At 36.5% G+C, this 17930-nt stretch overlaps 1 protein-coding gene across 2 annotated transcripts; it reads right to left on the bottom strand.

Annotated features, from left to right (window-relative positions):
• Positions 1–408: 408 nt before the first annotated feature.
• Positions 409–17527, bottom strand: LOC103709984 (uncharacterized protein At3g49055-like). 2 transcript variants are annotated; one of them, XM_039120941.3, is made up of 5 exons: positions 16259–17527; positions 16061–16137; positions 7573–7684; positions 7324–7440; positions 409–938 (listed from the first exon to the last, which is right to left on the bottom strand). In XM_039120941.3, exons 1-5 carry the CDS (start codon positions 17513–17515, stop codon positions 594–596), a joined length of 1908 nt encoding a protein of 635 aa, XP_038976869.3. In that variant the 5' UTR covers positions 17516–17527; the 3' UTR covers positions 409–593. The 2 variants fall into 2 exon arrangements, with proteins under 2 accessions (XP_038976869.3, XP_038976870.3); XM_039120942.3 differs by having other exon boundaries at positions 409–920.
• Between the last annotated feature and the right edge of the window lie 403 nt (positions 17528–17930).

The following is a 17930-nucleotide window of genomic DNA, read 5'->3' as shown; positions in this document are numbered from 1 at the left end:
GATCTGTATATTTCATGATGTGCCAATTTTTTTTCTTCCTTTGAAGGATGTGAATCAATTTTTTTCCTAAATTTTTTCATTTATGAACCAGATTTTGAAGCATCCTCTTCTACCAGTCTGATCTCTAAATAATCAAGAAAGTGCAAAAAGGTTCGAAATAATGGAATTCATAAATCCTCTGATTCCTCAAGTTTTCAATCATCTGAATCTTTTCAAAAGTTCTCATGCAGGCAGATCTTATCCACAAACTAACTTGCCCTCGGGAATCCAAATAAGTCCTAAAAAATACTGTAATAAGTTTTGTTTTTGGTGAAAAAATGCTGTAATAAGTTTGTATTACATCTCGGGCAGTAATAATAATGACAGCATAAGAGAACAATAAACCATATGGCATTTGAGACGGACTCGTGAAAAAGAATTTAACACATTCTAATTGTTCATTGACTTTGCACACTTCTACCCTTCAGTTCGTTCATCAAAGATTACAGGAGGCAAGATCCTAACTTTAGGTCGGAAATGCTAACAAAGAATACAAAAATTTCCTTAGAATTATTTCCTATTCATAATTACTAGAGCTCACTTCTGTTTATAAATTAGATAAGGGGTTCTGAGAGTTCCATCTCATTAGAACTTCCCTGTGTATCAGTATGGTATCTTAGAAAGTTTAACCCCGGCCACTGCCATGGCCAACATACATATCTGTGACTGTTCTGAATCCTCGAATCACTTGTATTATCAGATTTTTCAAGCTGCTGCGTCAGCTCCTCCAACCTCTCCCTCAGCCTCGTCGATCTTAGGTCTGCCAGTCTCAATGATTTCTCAGCTGCATCTCTTGCAGTCATTGCTGCAGCTGCAGTCTCTTCCTTAAACTTGAGCTTGTTCTCTAAATTGATCAAGGCTTGTTTTGCCTCATTCAACTCCTGTCGTAGAGTTGACAACTGCAACAAAATCAGAATTCAACAACGATTGTAGTGGCACCAAGAACATGACCCATATATAAAATTACTAAATTGTGTTTTAAGAATAGAGGAATTGGGGTATCATCCTGCATGATTGATTAAAAATGGGTGTCGGAGTTTATATGATGTGGTCTTGTAGTTCGTTGTCCAATTCGTAGCAGTCTACAGCTTTGAGTGAAATATGAAGCCTGATTTTGAGAAGCGCAAAAAGCAGCAGTTGGACTGCAGCCCATCATAGCAGTCTACTATTCTGTTGCTGTTGTTATCTTCCTCTTCTAATTTAAAATTTACATAAAGAAATACATTTTTTTCTCTTTGGTAAATGATAATACAAGTGAATGAGTAAATCTGACTCAGTTTTTTCCAATTTAACTATTTGTGAACTTCATAAATTGGTTGACAAAATGATAAATGAAGATAAAAATGCTTTAAATCTCAGGAAAAAAAAATACCATATCCTTGGATTGTTTCACGACCTTAAATTCCAGGCAGTTTGGCACTACATCATTGATATATACTCCCTTATAGAATTTCAAACATCTGCAAAGATATTTCATATATATTTTTTGAATATTAGCTGGTTTTAAATGCTGGTGTATAAGCCCCCATCAAGAAGTGGTCAAACAGCAGCGGTAATGGCAGTATTCTAGTCCCTTGTGCTGTTATGTTCCTCTTCTACTTTTCAAATGCAAGTAACGAAAAAAAATATATATTTATTTTTTGTTTTCCACTTTTTTTTAGTCTGGTCAATCTAATATAATTGAACGGATAAAATTGAGACAGCTTTTGCTCTGAGTTATGGGATTTCTGCCAAAAACAGGAAAAAGAAAAAAAGGAAAAAGAGAAAAAGGAGAAAATCAACACAATTTATTTCACATCATTTTATTGTGTTTTGAGTTATTTAGAGTTGTAATTTGTGTAGTTTGTGTAGTCTGGGTACTTTTAGATTAAATATGAACTACATTGAGGCTATATGAATTAAGTAATCTAATAATGCAGGAACGTATTTACTATAAATAACAAATATCACTTAATCAAGCACCTCAAGACAAAAAACAAATCCAGAAATAAGATATTTTGATGTCCCGTCTAAGCATATTTCATTCTTTTCATTTCAGCAACCTATCTAAGCAACATTTATTGCATTACCTCATTTTAATATTTCACTCTGTTTCTGGAAAAGGGAAAAAATATCTACGAAGCAAAAAAAAAAGGAATTACATCAACATGTAATATTTTCTGATTCATAAAGAAATTAGTAAAGAAAATCAAATAAAATATTAAACATATAAACTTGTCAAACAAAAAAATAGTTTTGGTTATTATTTTTAATCAAGAATCTATTTTTATTCAACCATTTTGATTAAGAAACCTATAATTAAAAGATTTTAGATAAATCCTGAAAGAAAAGGAGGCCATTATATAAAAGAGATTTATATTTCATTATATTGCTCGCTCAGTATGTACATGGCCTAACTGAGGGCAAACCCAAGGCGCAAATCACTAAATAAATATATCAAAACTTGTATATATTTGCATTTGAATTTCAATAGACATATCATTTAGGTTTGCCAGATTATGGAAATGGAGGTCATTTCATTTTGAACGTCTAGTTCGACAACATTGCAGTACTTTCATTTTGGCTTTGTCCAGATTATTGACGTGGAGGTCATTTCATTTAGATTATTCCTAGTTTAATGATGTGGAGTTTGTCCAGCTTATTGACATGAGGGTCATAAAGAGTCATACCATTTTAAATATGTCCATCCAAATTGCATGGCAGTCATTTTACTTTGAACCTTTGGATCAACATCTCTTGCTTTTAAAAGTTAACCCTTTGACCCTAGTTACCCAAAAAAAGTTAATTTTGACCTTCACCATCCAACAGACAGGGATAGCTTTAGAGATACAAGACAGATTAAAGGTTAGTCATGGTATCAATTCAAGCCAACTATCTCAAGGCCATAGCTGCATCCCATTTTGAGTTCATCCAGTTTATTGACATGGAAATCATTTCATTTAGATTTTATCCAGTTTAACGATATGGAGGTAATTTTATTTTAGATTCATTTATCCAGCTTACTGACGTGGAGGTCATTGAAAGTCATACCATTTTAAATGTCTCCTCTTATGACATGGTGGTCATTTTGCTTCGACCATTCGGATCAACATCTCTTGCTTTTAAAAGTTAATTTTGACCTTCACCATCCAACAGACAGTGATAGACTTGGAGATATTAGATAGATAAAAGGTTAGTCTGGATATCCATTCAAGCCTAATATCTCAAGGCCATATTTACATCATTATAGTTTATTTTTTTACCGTGAGAGAAACTTAGGCATTGAATATGTGATAGAGATCATCTTAATCTATCAAATGTATTTGATGGATGGTTAATCAGATTTTCAGTTATGTCCATTTGAAATTTAGAATTTCAGTCTATGCAGAATCAGTTTGTTTGAATAAATTTAAATCATTTTTGTTGTCTTTTCCACCATTTGACCTTCTAGATATTGGTTTTTGTGTACATGTTTATTCTCTATTTTTTTAAGATATCTCGCTGATCACTGATCAGAGTTATAGATTAACTTCTATAACTCATTAAGTTGATTCTTGTTGTTAACTTCCTACAGTCTGCACTGTAAACAGCCATAGATCAAAGGGTTATTGTTTACAGATCCACCATTGGATCAATTTCAAGTATTCTTATAAATCTTTCATTTCTTTTTCACAGAACATAGATCAGATATAAGATGAAATAGATATGCTTTTAGAATCAATCTGTCAACACTTTTGAGACTGAAAACTCGTCATAATTTTATCAACAACCTTTAAATCATTACGAATTCAAGACCATTTGATCCTGTATAACGTTTTTTTTGAACCTTTGTGATCCTTGATATTATGTCAGTTAGATGCCATCTGGCATAAGGAGTTTCTTTTCTTCAAATCACTTTTATGTGGTGGATTACTTATGTAGAACAAGGGTTGAAGTGTTGAACCCCTACTTCATATTAAGAGGTCCATGACCTCTTCCAAATGAAACCTAGAACTCTTTATTGGAATAAGAAGCCTATGAGATTAAATGAAAACGAAGGATCTAGTTAGTGTAACAAGAAGCACACTTCAGGAAAAGAGACACTTGACCTTAAGTAATGGAGTCTAGGACTCCTTAGAAAATAGCAGTGAGACCTTGTATGAAACCAAGCTCCGCAATCTCAGTACTAAGTACCATACCATATGTTATCGGTTCAGTATGGTATGGGTTTGGTATGGTATGTATCCCATACCAAGACAAATCTTGGATAAATTTTTTTTATTTTTTATCTCGGTACACCTTGGCACACCTCGACATGGATCGGCATGCATCCCGGTTCACCTCGGTACGGGTCCTATACCAAGATCTTACTTTTGTATAGGTTCTAACCCAATACCGTATGGTACACCCCAAATTGAGTGGTTAGGAACGACATAGTAGTCGATGTATAAAACCAAGGTCTTATTTTAGTGATGTCTATTGACTTCAAATTGAACAATAGCCAAAGACCTTCATATTAAGAGGTCCTTGACCTCTTTTACAAAAAGCCTAGAACTCCTGGTAGAAGAGAACGGCTCAGAACACACTTTTGGTGATAAGATCGAGGGATCTCTTCTTTTTTGAATAAAAAGGGATGAGTATGATAACCAGCATTTCACCCACTTTTTTTGAAAATTAGAGATTGAGGGTACTCTCTTTTGTGTTCTAGGACGAAATATTTATAGGAACTCCAAGTATGCAACCATCTAAATCTTAGATGGCTTATTTTTTGTCATTAATTATAAGAAATGCCCTTTGGAATCCTTTAACCAAAAAGCCTTTTTGGGATGGTTACTTTCAGAGCCACGTTGAATAGGCACCATTAAATTATAGGTGGGGCCTTTTATGGTCGTACAATAGTAAGTTTCTTTTAACAAATGGTGGATGAAATAGGGTTATGTAGATTATAAGTGGGACTTTGGTAGCTGTAGGATGATAAGTTTCATATAATGGATAGATTAAATAATTCAATTTAGTATGTCTACTGATCTACAAGGCTTTTAGAGCAATTGGATTGTAAATTGTTTTAACTAGATGGATCCCAAGGTATGAAAGCCATCAAATCATAAATTAGTTCAACAGACTAAACATAATCTAGACTGCTAATCAATCTTATAGACATTTAGAGCCATCGAATTGTAAGTTTACATACTGTTAGATGGACTAAACTATATAATGCAGACCATCAATTGATCCACAAGACTTTTAAAGAATTGGATCTTAAGTTTCTCAAAGTAGATAAACCAAATGGCTTAATCTAGTCCATCTACAGATCAACAAAGCCTTGAGCCATGGAGTCCTAAATTGCTTTAATCAAGCGGAATAAATGACTTAATCTAATCCATCTACTAATCTGCAAGGCCTTTAGAGCCGCTAAATGGTAAATTACTCTAATAAAATCGACTGAATGACTTAATCTAATCCATCTATAGATCTGCAAAGCTTTTAGAGATATTGGATCATAAGTGACTTTAATTAGATGGACAACCAAATGATTTAATCCATAGTTCATTTATTGATCCACAAGGCCTTTAGAGTTGTAGGATTGGAAGTTGCTTAAGGTGGATGAACCATGCGACTTAATCTATTCCATATGTCTTCTATTGGAATAGATAATATGGAGTAATCTAAACTGTTAAATCATCAATAGCCCTTTCATTGGATGATAAGTTTCTTCAATTAATGTGAACAAGATGGATCGATTCAACATATTTATTCATTAGATAGGTTTCCATTGTCATCAGATTGTCAGCTTCATCCATACAGGGTGAAATGAATCAACCAGGACCAACTATTTTCTAGAAACACTTTACTGATATAGATTTGTGATGTCTTTTTTATGATTAATAGTAATAAAATCACCTCGAACAAGATTACCTAAATTTTTAGTGTATATATTAAGAAAAGCATTATATATTATAATTTATTTATATAGACTACTTAGTAAACTATGAGAGCATGTATTTTAACTAAAAGGAATGTTTAAATATCTAATGGTCCATCAATCTTATGAGCATATATTAGTCCTAAAGATAGTTAATTTTTCTACACCATGTAGTCTTATTTTAATAATATCGAAACAAATATTGCTACATTATCTTGTGCATAATTCATGTCTTCTTTTAATAAATTCTTAAATTATTCAATATAGCTACTTTTCAGATAATCATAAAGGGTTTAATTAAAAAATGATTTTAATGTAAACTTTGAGAAATAAGCTTTCAATATCCTACTATCAGCCTAATTAATGGAAACCTAAACTAGTCTAGTTAAGTATTATGTTCATATTTAAATAGCCATCTAATCAATATCGTAGTTTAAAGAACTTTCTTGACATTTTCAAGCATAAAAATCCCTTCGTAAAAGTCGATCCTTGGAGATATTCAAGGCTGCTGTACCCACCATACAACACTGACAAGGTACCCATATAGTGCCAAGGTTCGGCTCAATATATGAGCCAAACCTGTCCATATCGAGCGGAACCATCCCATACCCCGAGTATTAACCCATACCACCCAGTTTCAGACGGTATTATGGCTGGGAGTAAAAAAAAAAGTGTTAGGAGGCTATGTCAATATAGGATACATATAGTATCTTACTGACAGTACTCTACCAAACTATAGTTCCAGTATCATTTTTGCAATCCTTGGAAGTACAACTTGGTTTTGGTGTGGTCTTCGTGCATGATCCGCCTCAATAAGGCTGACTAGGCTGTGTGGGCCTGATATAGCACACCTTGGGCCCTACTAGCCTTCCCATGCACACTCAAAGCCATTACACACAGAACTGCAAATATGAGGCCACGATGCTTGGGTTTTCAATTCTTGATTTGGATGACAATTTGATGGCCCAATTGATGCGACCATCCAATGTATTTTTTTCCTTTTAAAAAACGCTGCTTCTAATTATAGGAAGACATCCATCAAAGTAAATTTGTCTGTTTAGACGCTTACTACTTGAGCAATAGACTGAATCTAGTATTTTATCAATGGGAAGTGAGATTCTGTCATTCTCAAAAAACTAAAAGTGGAGAATTAGAGCCAACCTTATGTTCTAGAGGAAGTGGTGTAAGTTTTTCATTTCTGCCTAATTCTCTAGCATTATATGCATGAAATGAAAGCATAGATTCTATGGAACAATGAATGGGCTAATTACAAACTATCAATATTTTATCGTATCAAACTCATGTAAAGCAAAGGATACTGGCAGATCAAATTAGCTGTCAATATTTTCTATACCAAAAAGATACATGGCATGTATAAAATAAAAACTACTCTGTGAGCATACCTGTGTGAGAAATTCTTGTTCAACAGCTCTGCCTGCTGCAGCTTCTTGCTCTGCTGCTGTTTTCCATCTTACAATTTCTTCTTCTGCAGCTGCAATGTCCGTCAACAGGCCTTCAACCTTTAAAAACCAAAAAAAATCTGTTTAAGTCCAATAAAAACTAGAAAGACATCTGATATGAATAGTGCTCACGAAAGGAGTTACTGCACTGCATAAAACTTCTGAGTTCTGATACTATGGAAAGTTACTTACACTTTCATTTGCCATCTGATCTTTCTCCTTAAGTTCCTTAATTTGTTGCTTCTGCTGAGAAATCTCTTTTGCTTGAGAATCCACATGTGCCTTCAGTAGGCTAGACTCTGCCCTTAATCCAGTAATAGTATATTCACAAAGAAAATCCACTTAGTGGAGCTCAAAGAACTATATGGCTCATGTTAAAGACAATTGCCAACATATTTGCTTTTAATAATATGGTTTTCGCATACAGCAACATTTCACTATTTATTTTATAAAGTGAATTTAGTGCAGCATATACACCACACTGGCAATCATGGGCTAACTTTAGAAATCCAATGACAGTAACCAACAGCAAGTCATAGGATTTCGGACACTTACAGCATGCATTATAGCTATTTTGTGATTACTGTTATCTTGAGCTCACACAACAGAATAAGAACTTTTTACAAATATGGATTAAAAGTTTGCAATACTTAATTTAAGAATTTCATAAAGGTTTATTTAGGCTTGCATTGAGTTTGTAAAATGTTTTACATATTCTGGACTAGGAATCGTCCATTAGGATGATAGTAGCCTTCATGTAACATGAGGATATGGAAACAAAATAAAATCATTCAACTAATACTGAAATATGTGCTTATATTCTCAACTGTGTAAAGTTTGTATTGTCATACGGTTTAATATTGCAAATATATTCAAATTTCAATCACCACTAGTTCTTTTATATTTATCTTATAAAGAATTACTGAACTATTTTATTGATGCATCATGGGATGCCGCACCTATATGTGTAGATATGGATTCATGCCTGAGCATAAACAGCCAAAGCGTTTTATCTAGATGACAGCTGAACTAGGACAACCAGTGACAGCATATTACTTTAAATATTAGAAAAGAAAGAAAAAATAATAAAATGGAACAGAAACGTAATCATAAGCAACCATCTAGATAGAAGAGTCATAATAGATATTATTGATTTTGTAGATTGATTCCATCAAATTCACCCTCAAGAGAAGGCATTTTGTTCGTGAGCCCTGTCTCTATTAGAGAAAGAAGTCAATTAGCATCAAGGAACCTCCAATCAAGAAACCGTTTTGACAACCTCAAAGAGGACACAGAGTTTGTTAATCACTTCCCACATACATCGCTTATTAAATGCACAAGCACATGCATACAATAGTCTGTAAAAATATGAAGTAGAAAAAAGGATGGAGAAAATGCATATTGTGGATAAATTGGGTGATAGACATGCATGGTACACAGGTCGCATAGATCTAATCCTAAATGTAGACTCGGAATCTATTTTCAATGGACCCGAATGTCACTTGAATTCTTAAAGATAATGCATACACCACAGAAACAAATGTAACATAAATTTAAAGTTTCACTCCAAATAGATCTAACTATTGAGGGATCTGCAAAAAAGATTTATATGGATAATATACCAAAATGAATAATGTGATTAAGTCCAAATCACAAAGTGAATCAAATGCTATATGATCTCTGAGAAAGATTTATAATAGACCATTAGCCTAAATCTAGCATTAAGTTAAGGTTAGAATTTAAAGACACGAGTATTGATAAACATATGTGAACCTTAAGCCCATCGTTTGCGGAACCGTTCCGAACCACCCGATTCGGAGCGTACCAAACCGTACCGGCGGTGAACCGGGATGGTTCTTACAACCAAAACAAGACACCAACGACGGAGGGGGAGAAAAAGGAAAGAGAGAAAAAGAGAGAGAGAGCGGGGGAGGGAGGGAGAGGGAGAGGAAAGAAGAGAGAGAGAGGTGGAGGTCGGCTAGTGGAGGGCCAAAGAGCCGTGCAAAGGAGGCGGAGCTCCACCTCCAGTTCCCTGTTTCATTTAAAACAGGGGGCCGGAGGGGGCTCTTTTTTATTTTCACGATTTCTATGTGAAGTCTGAAGTCGGCCCGGAGGGTTCTCATATTTTGCCAACTTAACTTAAAAATTGCAAAAATAAAAAAAGGCCCCTCCAGGGCCATGTTTCGAATGAAACAGGAAAACCGGTGGCACAGCCCCTTTTCAACCCCTCCGCGTGGCTCGTCGGCCCGTCACCAGCCTCCATTCTTCCTCTTTCCCGCCCCCTTCACTATGTTGGTAAAGGGCCAGCACGGAACGGCACAGGGATGACCGACCCGTGCTGCTAGACAACCGGTCTGAGCCCCGGTTCCAGCACAGCAATCCTTGCTTAAACCCACATGTAACGTCCATTTAAAGCAGATATGATAATTTATGTGCAAATTGGAGTTATATAGACAATAAACCCAATTGTTGTATGGAAAAAAGGCCAAGTACCTGAGTAGACAAATGTTGGTTGGATTGGTAAGGAATATGTATTTGTGGAGCATAAGCTCAAGGTAATTTATGGGGAAAACACGAGGTGGCCTAAAATCCAAATTCAAAACTGAAATTTTACAGCCTAAACGGATCCAAAACTAGGGTTAGTTTCACAGATCCAACCATGAGTAAATTTACAAGGCCAAATATATCACATCCATGGGCTATTTATACTAATTATTCATCTTTTCTTCATCATTTATACGAAAGTCAGGAAGCATTTTCTCTACATTAAACATAGCTTTATGAATTTCCAAAAGATCTGGAATCATTACATTATTAGCTTCCAAACAAAGGTAATAAGAAAAGCAATTTTTTAACAAAGGTTTAGGTATTCTAAAGCTCAACAAGAAAATGATTTATTGCACTCTAAACATGCTTGTTTTAAATGTTTTATGTTAAAAATATATTTTTTTGACTATTACAAAATGTAACCACCAAATTGATACATTCAAAGGTTCCACACAATATAATTTTTTCTGAAGGGTTGCCTACTTTTTCTTAAATAATTGAATTTTCAGATTTTTGTAATATTAAAAATAAACTGCCAAAAAATAGAGCCTGGAGCAATGAAGCTACTGAATCCAAGACTCATTTATCCTAAAGATGAAAAGAAAACAGGGTTCTGTACGTTGAAACCAAATGTCATATGGACCCCAAAGAAGCCTTCAAATGTGGACCATAGTCCTAATTATGGTATGCATCAAAAGCCACAAAATGAAATGTTTAATGGATCCTTAGAAACATGTATATGTGGATCACAAACCAAAACATGACACTGAAAAAATTCATTATGAATCCCCACAGAACGTGTATAGGTGACCATAAGCCCAAATGCAACAACAACATTCTAAAGAGAATTGATGTAGATCACAAGCCCTTATTTAGCATGGCAAGTGTTGCCTGGACACTCCAAATTTTGGATTTTTTGATGAGTTGGAGACTTCGACATTTGATACAGTTGGGACATTTAACGACATCCTTTAACACTTCATACTATCAAATTATGAGATCATTATCGTTATATGTCCGCTTGTCTCACTTCTGTATGAAAAGTTCTAAGTCTTATATAATAATCAGCAACCATTTATCAAATTATGAACTTGAGGAGCACAAAACTGGATCCTAATTCATTATATGCATACATTAAGACATATTTACACATACGTATACAAGATATAAATGTGTCCAATTTTTAGAAGATTCCCATGTCAGATTCTTTAGGACACTTGGACATTTGACACCCATGTCACATATCCAAGTAACATTAATGGACATAAAGATGGAAACCTATGGAAACCAAATATCTTATGGTTTCTTAAGAAGCACATCTATGTGGATCATCAGGCTAGCCTAAAGAAAACACATGCTGTATAGGGTCAAGGTTTTGATTCAAACTATCTTAATGGTCCTATAAGTTACTTAGGTTATTATTCAAGTATCACTTTAGCTGCATAAAGTTGCTGATCCATCAGCAAGTAGGGCTCGGTCGTAACTCTGCTGGGCATGTGGGAACAATTTAACCAAAGAGAGCATGCAAGACCCACTTACGGCTTTGACTTGGCCACAGCTATGGCCTTGATGGACCTCTAGAGTTATATATGGCTCTTAATGGATTTAAGACCATAATTTTAGCCAAGTAAATAAGTGAATCACAAATTTTCTAAAAGGAAAAGTGAAGCACATTTGTTTGGCTCTTAATAGGCTTCTAGGTCTACTTATACAAGGTTGACATGTCACACCTTGAGCGTTTTAAAGGAATATTAAACCAAATTAAGAAAAAGTAGATATGAGAGACCAACTTGCTGATCTAAAAAAGTTTTTAAAAGCAAATATATGCAAATTGGACCTGCAAGACCTACTTGTGGCTCTTAGTAGCTTATGAATGCCAAAGCAAACATGGGAGGTTCGCTTGTAGCTATCATTAAAGCCAGATTTAGTTTAATAAATTTGAGCTTGTTGAATTAGCTTGTGTTGTATAAATCATGACTTAATTTAGGATTTTTTTGAGAATAATAATTTAAGAATTATTTAGGTCCAAACAAGACAAAATTGGCAAAATCAAGTGTCATATGGCTTATAGATAAGACCTACAAATATTTTCAGTCCAAGACTCAGCTGGATGGAACATTTTTTAGGCTCAGGTTGGGACTTGACTAAATATTCAGCCCAATATTTCCTTTCCCAATAGGTGGAAGATTTCAAGTCTACTATTCTTGGATTATGCTTGTCATAATCAAATTCTGATAACATTCATTTGCTGTTCATTTGTTCCATTAAAAGTTTTAACATTATCAAGAGATGTGAAACATCTGTCCGGCAAAACATGATTTTCCAAACTATTATGAATGGTGACTTGATAACTGTGTCATACATCAAATCTCAAATTCTCCTTTTTACTCAAGCATGAAAATAACCATGCACTCATGCTTAATCTCCATATTCTTAATATTATCCAGTCATTCTAGATAAAGGGGCCACGATGTCCTTATAGCATCATCAACCATGTTTTTATTAAATCTTCCAGACTCCTGCAGTCTAAATTTACTTTGTCCTTTTCTATTGGTTCGGTCCTTTCTCTGTTTGAGCAGAACAAGTATTTCCAAGTCTCAACTTAAGTAGTTAGAAATGCATCTCCATGTTTGGAAATAGAGATAACTCTACAAGGCAAATCAAGCATTTTACACACAGAATTCTCAGGACTAAACTTCTTAAGACATGCACGTTTTTTGTGTATTTTTAGGAATAGAAAAAATATGGTGATTGACTTACATTTTGCCTCCAGTTAAGTTTTACTGGAAGATAGCAATTGGTTCTCCTTTCTTGGATTATTCAGAATGAAGATTGGCGCAGATAGGACTATGTCCACTGACAATATTTGCCTCCAGATTTCATCTTTACTCAGAAGGATTTAACTTATTAATCACTGACAATTTTTAACCACAAAGGAGAAAGCTTAGATGGAATATACTTCTCTAATATGATATACACGTTTAGATCCAGATATAGCAGACCAAGCTCCAGATTCATTGAATTGACAAGATCTCTTGATGTAAAATCTGTGACCATTTAGGATATTTTGCTCTTATATAACTGATAATATCGAGAAAGCATGGAGAACCCACAGGAGACAACATAAGAATAAATCAATTTGCTTGCTAAACACTACATAGAATAGATAGATAGATGGATGTCTAATTGAATAAACACTCTTAATTTTCTTGTAGACAATATATAGATGCATTAACAAATTTGGAAAAGTTTATGCAGAGGGCCATGAAATAATATTAGATCTCCCAAATTGTCAAAATCTAACACTTGGGTGAAAAGATGTCTCCCTAAAGCTAGCTAGTTGGATGTTCACTGCAGCTTATTTCAGTTCATTGATCTACTGGGGTTGAGATTTGTGCTACCCTAGAACCAAAATGCAGAAAGCAATTGCTATCCAAGCAAAAGAACCTCAAACTGTGAGCGCTATTCATTGCTTCCTCAAACACTCTTCTAGTAAGCATGCAAATTGCTTTCCTTGCATCCTCCACCATTTCAATTTTTAACAACAAATCTAACTCTTTCTGTCCCAGAATTTCCATCAACTCATTAAAGGAATCCAGTCCTAGATGTCTCTCTTTTAAATTTTAATTTTACCCCACACTTAGGAAGTGCACTCATAGAGCTTTGGGTCGGCCACTATGCTCCATTATGGTTCACAAAAGTCCCCAAGATGAATATAGACAAATTGAACCAAAGGAATAGCTGAGGAAATATATTTCCATCACTCTCACCATAGAGAAGCAATCTCTATACTAAACCTCTTTTTAGGAGGCCAAACCAGGAGAAAACACAATTGCTTTTAAAATTCAGTGCATCAACCCTACTTTTGAAGATTTAAGCAAATTCAATGGGTGAATCAGAGATGATAACAATTCACCTTGAAATCTTCTCTAGCTTCCAATTATCATCTCATGTCCTATGACAAGGCCTGTACCTGCGAAGGATAGACTAGATAAGGTTGAGCTCCTCAAGTTATGGTTACCTCGTGTGGGGGTGTCATATAACTCCATTCTATTAGTCTTTAACCTTGTTCTAAACCAAAATTTCTGTCTATAAAAATAGAAAAGAAAAGAAAAGCATTCTTAGTTCCTCCATTTGGTGAAATGATAAGGTTGCTCCATTATGATTTGGGTGTCACAAGTTCGAAACACGAAAATAGCTTCTCTGCACATAGAGGTAAGGTTGCATGCATCTGACCCTCCCTCAACCCTGCAATGACGGAACCTCATGCATTGCAATGCCCCTTTTTATCCTTAATTCCTCAACAAAATGGTAAAAACTTGAAAAGCCTCAACACAACTCGTTCAACCTAAAATATTTAACTCCTATCTAGGGCGCAATTCCACTAACTTGAGACCACATATGGGTTAGAAGTACTATTCATGAACTATCTCTTCATAGTTCATATAACCTAGCCATAAACAACCATCCTTGACTCCGCAACTTAAAGGAATGATCTCCATAATAATTTCCCATGAGCGATTTTCGTTTTTCAAATTTATCCTAGCCCAAGCTCTCTCCTCTCATTAGTTGTGAGAAATTATTCCACTTTAGGCTAACCATTCCAATAACCCCGTTCAAAATAAGATTCATCTACATTTTCGGTACTTAACTAACCAACCAATGGTCTACCAAGAAAAAGCAAACCAACCAATGAACATGTCAAAGATAAAGACAATATAAATGTGAAGATTGCTTCAATAGAATTAGCTTTACTAGTGATATCTCTCCCACTACAAAGATTGAACATTTATTTTCTGCCCAACAAACCCTCTCTATATCAAATCAAAACATGAATTTGAAAACTACCAGCATGATGTGTTATCTTCGATACCAGCACTAGCATAGGTGCTAGAACATTGAAAAGGTCTGTAATAATACATACATGCCTGTCTATACTAGTGAGTCCAAAAGTACCATATAGACCGTACCAGTTAGTACCCAAAGTCTTTTTATTCTTTTTGACATTTTTAATTTCAGTTTATACTGTTGTAAACAGTACCATACTGATAAAGGGGGCTCGTATTGATATTTAAAACTTCGGATCAAAGTGCACCTTCAAACCTCCTATCTTCAAAGCTAAAGTGGAGTACCACATAGAAATTCTCTTACTATGCAACCCATATAACTTGCCACTTGCACACATCAAACACATCGATTTCCACAATGGTTGTCTTACCCAAGTTCACTTGAATTCCTGGAACATATCAAAACATCTTGGCAAAAACTTAAAGTTGCTCCATGCACCACTTACAAACTCGTGTTTTATTACCAAATTTTGGGTCCACCATGTTCCAAACCACGCCCACACTAATTGTCTCCAACTATCGTGCCCTAGGACCTACAAGAAACCTCCAAAACAAGAGTAATAAGAAGATGAGATGAACCGAACACATGAACACAACCCTTATAAGAGATACAAATATATCCTTTATAGACCCTTAGTAAACATGTAAAAGAGAAGCCAAAGGAAAAAAAAATATAATTTCTGGTTCATCTATTTCCTTCTCAAACCCATTCTTTGCAGGGCGTACAAACATGAGGCACCCAGTGCTCTAGCTATCTAAAGTTCCAGCTTACACGAATAAACCTAGTAACTTGAATTAAGTTGAAACAATTATTGAAGCCAAGAAAACTATTCTGTACAAATTTTCCATTTGTACATATCATTTTAAATAGTTTCGATAAGCATTTCATAGACTTTCCTTTTTGGCATGATTTATATAATTTTGCATGTTTTGTATTTAATTCTGTTTCTTAGATGTTGTGATAATTTAAAATAGACTTTAATCTGGATGAAAGTAGAATGATATTTTAACACAGATAGCTAATATGCGCCTTAGAGAAATTTATTCAAGTTTAAAATGGATATTTGTAAAGGAGGGGCATGGGAATATGGGAATAGTATATCTTTTGGATAAAGAGAAGGTTGAAGTACATGTGGAAGTTATTAGGTAAATGGAATGGCCTGCTGACGATGAAGGAAGTGGTATTTTGAAGAATCCATAGAATCCATAATGCAGATACCGACAATATGAATATTAATTTTGCTAGATGTGCATGAACAGAACTCTTCAAACAATATAACAGATACCTTAGTGCTTCCACTAAATGCTGCAGCTCAACGATCTCAAGTTGAGATGCTTTCACAGTATTCTGCAAAGCACCAGCCTGTACAAGGGCATGCAAAGCAAGTTTCAGTAATCCACTTCAAACATAATCCAAAATCAAGATCATCATTCTAGATCATTATAGTAATAGATAGACCAGCAATATGAAGAGAGATGTATACCAATGTATAGACTTCATCATCATCTTCTCTCTCCTCCACACCATGCCTCCCATGGCCATTGAGTCTCAAATCTATCCCAGCCTCTCTCAGCACATTTTCTGCCATTTCCAACACCTTATCTGTCTTTGATGACAAGGCGCTTCTAAGCAAGGTACCCACATGCTGCTTCTCCACCAATAACTCATCAACTTTATCCCTCAAAACTCTTGTCTCCTGTCCTTTCTCTTCCATTTTTTCCCTTACTTTGTGCACAGCAACCTTGGCCAGCTTATAAATAGAAACTGATGTTTCAAACAAAGTTTGTAAATTCTCATCCACATCCATCTCTTTGCCCAGAGACAAAGAATCCAACAATTCTGACTGATCCAATGTCCCTGCATCTGCAATTCGAATAATATCGTGAATCTGTTCATAAGCCTTAGACATGTGATTCAACTGACCGATAAGCAATGGTCTCTGTGACTGTATTTTGGTCTCCAAACTTCTCGATTTGCTATCAAAATCCTCGCTAAACTGCCTCAGCTTTGAATTCTCCATCTCCAAGATATAAATCTTGGCATCCCTCTCGGTAACCAACTTCTCCAGTCTCTCAATCTCAGAGCCCTTCTTAGAGACCTCCTCTCTAAGCCCGCCAATGGTTGCTTCAAGCTCTGAGACCTCAATGGCGATCTCATAGTTCCTCTGTTCCACCTGCTCACGAGCTGCATCTCTGGATTTGGCCGCCGCATCAATCTGCTTTACGAGCTCCTCCACGATCTCGTCCGCCCTCTTGACGACGCCGTAGGCCACGGCCGGCATCCCAGTGTGCTTCTCCGACCTCGGCAAGCCGCCGGCGGAGAAATTCTTAAAGTCGGCGACTTTTCCGGAAAACTTCTCGATGCCGGAAACCAGCATCTGGGCAGCGGACTCCACCTCCGACCGGAGGGCGTCCTTCTGCCTCACGGCCTCGGCGAGCTCCACCGCCGCCCGGGCGGCGGAGCGGGCGGTGTCCTCCTTCTCGCGGAGGGCGTCGTCGCGCTTCCGGATGACGTCCTGGGCGAAGGCCTTGAGGCGGTTGTGGGTGGACTGGAGACGGGAGAGCTCGCCCTCGGCGGCCTTCCGCGCGCGGCGCTCCTGTTCGAGCTCGGCGAGGAGGTTGTGGACGCGGCAGCGGTCGTCGGCTGAGGGAGGCTCGCCGGAGGAGGCGGGCGCGGTGTTTGCGTCGTCGTCGTCGACGTCGCTGAGGACGGCGTCGTCGTCAAGGACTTCCTTAGACATGAAGGGAATCGAAGGGGTAGTTCTATATACACCCCCCCTATTGCTCAGGACACCCCCCAAAAACCAAAAATAAAAAACCCAAACTAACCTTTAGTGTAATTACCATATTGCCCTTGAAATTTTCTCATACACCCCCCTCCCTCCTCCTCCGTTTCGTTTTGAAAAGAAAAAAAAAAAACACCCCTCAAACCCCCCTTAAACCCCTCCTCCCCCGTTCCCCCTTCTCCCTCTCGTCGCCGGCATTCTCCCGATCTCCGACCACCTCGCCGGCTTCTCCCGGAACCACCTCGCCGGCTTCTCCCGAAATTTTTTTTTTTCACGGTTCGTGCTCCGTTCGGCACTGGATCGCCGAACAAAAGGCTTCTGTTCGGCTGAACAGTGCCGAACAGAAGCCTTCTGTTCGGCAACCCTCAAC

The sequence above is a fragment of the Phoenix dactylifera genome, chromosome 4 (genome assembly GCF_051530095.1).
Source record: "Phoenix dactylifera cultivar Ajwa chromosome 4, Ajwa_hap1_PhDact_Kaust_v1.1, whole genome shotgun sequence".
NCBI lineage: Eukaryota > Viridiplantae > Streptophyta > Magnoliopsida > Arecales > Arecaceae > Phoenix > Phoenix dactylifera.
Note: the sequence above shows the minus strand (reverse complement) of the source record. Positions and strands in the feature narration are given on the sequence as shown.